The sequence below is a fragment of the Pithys albifrons genome, chromosome Z (assembly GCF_047495875.1).
Source record: "Pithys albifrons albifrons isolate INPA30051 chromosome Z, PitAlb_v1, whole genome shotgun sequence".
Taxonomy (NCBI): domain Eukaryota; kingdom Metazoa; phylum Chordata; class Aves; order Passeriformes; family Thamnophilidae; genus Pithys; species Pithys albifrons.
Genome location: NC_092497.1, coordinates 12504894 through 12512297, shown reverse-complemented (window position 1 = coordinate 12512297; position 7404 = coordinate 12504894). Strand labels below are relative to the sequence as shown.

Here is a 7404-nt window from a genome sequence, read left to right as displayed (position 1 = left end):
GGCAGCACAAGGTGCGTCCCACTCTCTGTTATCCCCCAGCCCTTGTGGGCAGAGATGGGACAAAGGACATTCTTTTGTAAAGAGATAAAATAAAAAGACTCTTCAAATCCCACAGCCATCGCTCAGGGAAGCAGCATAATTGCAGGTTGGGCCACAGCCTTCAGTGTCACCTTGGAGACCGGCTTGTAAACTCCAGGCCTCCCAAAACAGGGGGGCCAAGGTTGTGGGTGTGTAAACAAGTAAAACGAGATGTTATAAGTAAGCTTTGCAGTGAGGCTGTGGCTCATTATTCCCTCAACTTGTTGCTTGCCTTCCACCTGAGCCCAGCAGCATAGAAGCAGGTGGGGCACGACACCATCTCAGTGCTCTGAACAGCTCTTCAGTCCTTGGTGAAAACTTGAGCTTCAGGAAAACTCTACAGGTAAAGATTTTTTCTCCTGTTTGTTATCTTGTAATAAGTTTCTCCAATCAGCCAAGAGCAGATTTTTTTAATATATGTATATCACTATATATTAATATATATGCTATCTATCTCTCTATCTACATATGTATCCGTCTATCCACCTATCTGTATGTTCAAAATAGCAAGAGCAGTGGTGTCTCCCTGCCAGGAGGCTGGAGGTGGCTGATGCTGGGGATGATGGAGAGAGAGATCAGATGCTGCTACAGAGTGGGACAGGGGAGCCTGGGAAGCCAGATTTTTAAAGTGCTGTTAAGATGGTTGACAACATTCCTGTAGTTTTCATTTTCATGCTTTTAATAACTTTGTGAAAGTATTAGGAGTAAACCAAATTTGTGCAGTTGGTTTAGGCCACTTCACCTGTTCCCAGCCCTAAGATCTTGTGTGTTGCAGTAGGTGGTGTTCTACTCTGGTCTTTGGCTGGGACAGGGGTTCTCAGAAGAGAAGTAGTATGGGACTCTGCCTGTTATGCTGTGGTGTTTTTCAGGATTTCACAGGAGGATTTTGGCTCGCTGAAGGATAACATTTAAAGGAATGGTGCAGAACTTAGACCAAATCTGACTCTTTCCAGATTTAATCCATTGGCATAGAGAAATGTAAAAGGACCTGGTTGCTAAATGGCCTAAGATTTTGCTGGAAAAATTCAGCCCAAAATTCGAAGGTTTGCATTTGTTCAGAATAAATGCAATAATTTCTCTTCAGCCTGCACAACACAACATCACCCATAGAAACAAACAATACTGACAGCATGGGTATTGTAATTGTTCATATCCCCGGCTGTTAAGCAAAACAAAACTCTCTGGCATTCAAAATGAAAATAAACACTGCTGGTTAATTTCACTGAGAGAGAAGGCTGATAATTGCCTAATTATTTAGCCAAAGTAGGTTTAAAAGGGACCTTAAAATGCTTGCATGTGGGCAAACTTTGAGTAGGTAGCTCTTTAGTCTTGTAAAAAAAGGGAAAATTCACTAGAAACAAACAATGCATTTTAAAAGGAAAATCCTTCAAAACTAGAACAACCTGGCCTAGAGATGCTGAGTTCTCAGCTAGAAATGTTTGTAGATGTAGCAGCAAACTTTTTAGTTACTGAGAGATTAAAGAGGATTGGCCAGTTTCAGTGGCTTTTATGGAGGTACAGGAGATCACAATAGCTACCAAATTAGATTATCCCTCCCTATTCTGATTTCATGAATCTCACTGCAGTGATTATTTTATGCACATTGCAGTATACTGGAAATTGTCCCACTGAACCCAAGGCAAAGAAATGTTACACTTTTATTGTGGCATGTGTTTGTGTAGATTTTTGCAGCATGTAGTGGAGATTAATTATGTCCTCATATGCATACATATAAATGCATAACATAACGTAGAGCTACTGTGCACAGTGCTATGCATCCATTATGCATTCTGTGTATTGATGGATAGTTGTTATATATTGTATATAAGATATAGTGCATAATTATATAATGTAAATACAGTTTGCACTGCGTTTATGTAACCTCACTGTATTTTATATTATTTCCAGCTAAAAATCTCCCCTTAAGGACGGGTCATTGTTTACAGAAAACATTTTTGGCTGCTGATCTCACGCAGCTGTAAGGTCTTTCTGGTCACTGGTTAATGAGTTCCCAGAAGAACTTTGCTTGTTCATTCTGAAGCAAAGGCCAAAATAGTCTCTATTCTACCTCTCTAGACTTCTACAATAAGCTAATACTGTAACCAATTGGGGTGGACAAAACCATTTTATTTTTCTGTTTTTCCAAGCTCAGCTGGAGTCATCTTAAGGGGTAACAAAATTCAGCACATTGACAGTACCAGCAGCCATAGCCAATGCTGTGAAGACAGGAGTGGAATAGTTGAGATGAAACAGTTTGATTCCATGTTTCTCACAAGTTTTCTCTGATCATTCCAATTCACACTTCTGTATGTGCAATGACAATGGATTGGAAGTGCTACATGCATTAATGCCTCTCAGGGCTGCCCATCTTCGTCCCAGCACTGCCCCAGGAGCGCACCAGGTGCCCTCTGGGTCCAGATCTCTGCCCAGTCCTTCTGTGACTGTTTTGTGTCCCAATCCTGTGATGCTTTAAAAGCTGTAAAATATTTTGGGAGCCTTCATGGTCTGCAGAGAGCAGCAAGGCTAGGGAGTGGCAGTCTTGGCCCTTAGGTGTGCCCAGGGGTCAGGATTCAATGTGCCCATACTGGTATGGGCATGGGCAGCCCTGCTGTTTTTTGACACTAGGCACAAATAATCCCTGTGGGAGAAAGAATGACCCTCTGCCAATCTGGGCAGGCTGCTCTTGGTGGTGCTATTGCAGCATTGCAGATTTGCAGGCTGGTTTTCCCTCTTTATTCCACTGTCTTCCTCTGAGGGAAGCTGGAAGGCTTATGTGACTTGGCAGAGTCTGAAATCCTGAGGTTCTAAATGCTGTGCAAGTTTAAGGTACTAATTTATTCCACAGTTCTGTTATAAAAGCAGGAGGTGTCATCTGCAGGTGATAGCTGTTGCTCAGACTTGCAATAAAAAAAAGCTCTGCTCTGGAGAATTAGGGTCTTAGTGGAACAAAAGTAAATCTAAGGCAAAGATCTTTACCCAGAATAATTTTTGTATTCCTGTGGTCAAATACTGAAACCTGGGCAGGTGGGGGAGAAGGCTTGTCAGGGATCCTGGGAACATGGAGGCAGCCACACTCTCCTGTGTGCGTCCATCAGTTTTCACTGTTTTCTCACTCTGTAGGCAGAAAATTCTTACCTGCACATTCTTATCTGGTTACAGAGTGGTTGACTGATCTTTCTTTTCATGGTTGATGGCATGTATTGACAGTGTCCTTTCTGACAGAGGGCTATAAGGAAAAGAAAATAGTCAAAATGAGTGGTCATGACGGAGTTGCCACCAGCACCTTGCAAGTGAGGGATTTGGGATGCTCTGTATTCTAAGGCAAGTGTCTCACTATGCCTGAATGTGAATCCATGTCACATGACTGTTTTGGTCCTTCAGATGCCAGGCACAGCAAGACACGACCGAGACATGGCAACCCAGGCCAAAAGGAAATTGATTGAAACTACTGACCCTGTAGAAAAGCTTCGTCTACAGTGCTTAGCAAGGGGATCTGCAGGCATTAAAGGACTTGGGAGGTGAGTCAGCCTAAGCGTGTTAGCTGCAGGAGGCTCATAGGCTAAACAGGGACCAAAGTTTGAGTCTTCTGGTTCCAATGCAAATGCCACAACCCACAGCGACTGGCCTTGGGCCTCATGTGTTTTTAGTTCCTGCTTGCCCACTGAAGCGATAAGAACCATGAATCCTTCATGGGAAAGTACTTGTGTTAAACCCAGATCAACTTCTGCCATGGAAGAGAAGGGGAACATGAGCAACATATCTCTCTTCAGTGTTTTTTAAAATTAACTTAAGTATCTCAATATTGGGCATTTTATGCCTCCTTTCATTCAGAGTGTGTAATGGTTTGCTTGTGCCTAGTTTATGAGAAGCATCTAGGCTCCTTTTGCACCCTAGTCCTAGGAAAGGGGAGTTGCATCACACCTTGAAAACCCTGCCAGGCCCTGTAAACAAAAAAAGGATCTACTTGGTGACAAACTGGAACTTCATCTAAATGCCCATCTTGCAGAGAGCAATAATGAACAGGAAGATCACGGCATTCCTTTATTTACTTTAAGATGTGTTATAATTGGGCACCCAATAGAAACAAGTCATCTCTGCTACCTGTAAGTGGTGGTGGTGGTTGTTGGGGGGGGGTTCCTCTTTTTTTTTCTTTTTTTTTTTTTCCTCCTCCAAAGACAGAACAAGGGGCAAATGTTATCTGAGTCAGGTGACCCTCTGCTCCAGCACTGTGCTAAACCACTGCAGCATTCTCCATGTTTTCCTAGGCATTTTCCTCAAATTTCCCATTTTCCACAGAGTATTTAGGATAATGGATGCTAACAAGAGCAGAAACCTTGATTTCAATGAATTTATGAAAGGATTAAATGATTATGCTGTGATGATAGACAAGGAAGAAGCATACAAGATTTTCCGCTTATTTGACAAAGATGGCAGTGGAACAATTGACTTCAGTGAGTTTCTTGTTATGCTGAGAGTAAGTTTGTGAATTTTTGCTAATACTGCATTAAATGGAGAAATATGTAGCAGAACAGAACAAAATAGAATAGACTATTTGCAAATAAATTGTTGTGATTTTTTCAGTGAATTGCAGCCTTGATTAAATTACCTAAATTCCTGCGTTGCAGTCTGTATACCTAAGTGGTTCAGCCCATCAATCTCACTTCTTTGTCAGCCATTTTATGATGCACCTCTTTGTAGCATGAATTGATTCAGGGGAGACTTTATCTAATCCACCACAGCGTGGCTATTTTTGGTTGGGGTCCCTTTGCTCTGCTGAAGTCTAAACAATTAAGGTAGAAAATGCCTAGAGTAATGAGTAATTTCTTGTTAGAAATATTTAAAATGGGTAGAACAGGACAGTGTTCTGGGTAGCATTTTCTCTGTTACTTCTCTCTTACTCTCTTACTTGTGCATTTACTATTGTATTGGTTGACACTGAATAGTCTCAATCACATTGCTGTTTTGTGATGATATATTGCCCTTTATAGCTCATGAATATTGTAGACTGTCAGCAGTCTATAGTCCCATATACCTTGAAATAATTGTACTGCTACCAAGAGCAGGTACTTGAATTTGGAACCAGACAAGTAGTTGGCAAAAATAAAATGATTCTGTTAATATTTCTTTATAGCCTCCCATGTCAAATGCCAGAAAAGAAGTCATTATGGAGGCATTTAAAAAGTTAGACAAGACTGGAGATGGTGTCATAACAGTCGAAGACTTACGAGGGGTGTATAATCCCAAACACCACCCCAAATACCTAAATGGAGACTGGACAGAAGAACAAGTTTTTAGAGCCTTTCTGGATAATTTTGGGTCACCCTATGACAAAGATGGGAAGGTAAGTGAACCACTTAAGGTCAAGCCATGAAATCACCATCTGACTCAGCACTGGACTTACTTTATTAAATGTAGGATCAATTGCAGTACCACACATGCATCTGCGTCACATTTACATGGAAAAGTAAAGTGCATAGGAATCCTGGTACAGCTTGCTTGCACATTCTGAAGCAAAGGGGCTCTGCAGGAGGTGCAAAAGATTGCATTAGTCTTAAGGCTCTAATTTCACAGGTCGCTTTAAGTATATCTTCAGACTACCCCACAAAACTGCTGGTTTTCAAGATCCATGTGAATTGGAGGATCTTTCACTACTTAGGAGGATAAATACTAGGTAAAATAAATTAAATACTTTACAGTTAGCTCTTCTCCAGTGTCATTACTCAGAAATCAGTTCATAATAGAGATAGTTTTATCTACAGAGAGTTGGAGGGAGGATGGGACTGGGGATACTTCCATTAGCTGTGTGCCCTGAGGAGCCATTAGCTGGGACAGAGCTGCAAGCTCTTCCTGCCCTATGCCTCAACTCCCTGCTAATTTTATTGGGGTTTTTTTTCCAATGGTCATTTTAAAATTATCCCTCCTCAAAATACCCATGAAATATATTCCCAACTCCTAGGCATTTGAAAAAATACTTGCTTCATTAAGTGAGCATAAAAAAAAAGTTCATTTTCCTTTTTTTAAATCCATCTCAGGTCACAACAGAAGAATTCATGGACTACTATGCAGGAGTGAGTGCTTCAATTGATACAGATATCTACTTTATCGTTATGATGAAGACTGCTTGGAAACTCTGATGACAAGATTAAAGAAGCAAAACTTTACTTCCACCTTTTGTAGGTTGCTTTGATTAAGTGTATGCCCAACAACACTCTCATGTTCCATAACAAGAGTTCCCAGTAACTGTGCCAATTACAGTCAATCTGCACAATTAATTCCCAGATGCTTCAGTAGCCTCAGCCTGAGGGGATAGGGGAATAACCAGAGAGCCGATCTGGCATCCAGCCACCCTGCACATCTGTCTCTTTTCTTCCTACCTCCAAGGCATGTCTTTTCTTTTCTAAGATGAGATGTTCCTTTCTTTTCAGACATCTGCAGTAGGCCCCTGTGGCTCCTGACATGTCCCCTCCTCCAGTGTTTGGTATAACTCTGTTAGACAGAAATGCAAGAGGATGAAGCCAGACTATTCTGAAAGTGTGGTGGTCTTAAGCAGGCTGTTATAAACGGAGATCTCTCCCAAGTGGGTTACATAGCCCTCTCACCCGTAGCCCTGCAGTATCTTGTGCTTCTTGTGGGATGGAGCAACCACTTATCTCTCTGTTGGGAACACTCAAGTTCCCACTGCAAGGAGGCTGGAGGGAGAAACAAACCAAGAAGGGGAGACATGGACCAGAACTCCAAAATGCTCTTTAAAGCCCTGTTTCCCCCCTGACTCACAAATAAACATTCAGGCATCTTTCCTCAGTATGCCTTGTTTCAAACCCAGTGGGCCTGCTTATAGATTTCCACTCACCTTCCCCTTCTTTGATTCCTTGATTTTTGTATTGTGAGACTGTTTAACTAATATTTTTCTTTAAAGGGGATAAATTTGTCACAGTATTTTTTCTCTCTGTTCTTGGAACATTTGCTGGCTTAGTAAGTGTTGGATGTACATACGTACACTGAAAGTTGCTTATTACTTTTTTGTATTTACAGTAGTTTGTGACCAAGCTATGACTTCTGGGAAATAAAGAACTTGTCTTGTCTTCTGTTTCTGCTGCTGAATAAAGACTGAAAACTTGTACTCCTTGTCACACCAATGAGGCTGTTGTGGTTCTTTTGTCCTTTGCCCACACAGACACTAGGGAAATGGTGCACAAAGAAAACTAAAACTAAAACCAAGCAAACAAAACAACAAAAAAGAACAATATATGAGTGTGTGCTGCCTAATTATTCCTGCTTTGAGTCCTTTTCTTTTTTTTCTTCTACTTTCTGCTTCTCTCTTATCAT

General features: G+C 41.4%; 1 protein-coding gene across 1 annotated transcript; it reads left to right on the top strand.

The window, feature by feature from the left end:
- Positions 1–235: 235 nt before the first annotated feature.
- CAPSL (calcyphosine like) lies at positions 236–7198 on the top strand. Its single transcript, XM_071580664.1, has 5 exons — positions 236–421; positions 3460–3596; positions 4375–4552; positions 5210–5419; positions 6111–7198. Exons 2-5 carry the CDS (start codon positions 3460–3462, stop codon positions 6210–6212), a joined length of 627 nt encoding a protein of 208 aa, XP_071436765.1. The 5' UTR covers positions 236–421; the 3' UTR covers positions 6213–7198.
- The last annotated feature ends 206 nt before the right edge of the window (positions 7199–7404 follow it).

Excerpts from the sequence above, each read along its gene's own strand:
- CAPSL (XM_071580664.1), top strand. The coding sequence starts at position 3,460 with ATGCCAGGCACAGCAAGACACGACCGAGACATGGCAACCCAGGCCAAA. Across the intron at positions 3,597-4,374 it reads GGCATTAAAGGACTTGGGAG|AGTATTTAGGATAATGGATG; the intron begins GTGAGTCAGCCT and ends CATTTTCCACAG. Across the intron at positions 5,420-6,110 it reads CCTATGACAAAGATGGGAAG|GTCACAACAGAAGAATTCAT; the intron begins GTAAGTGAACCA and ends AATCCATCTCAG.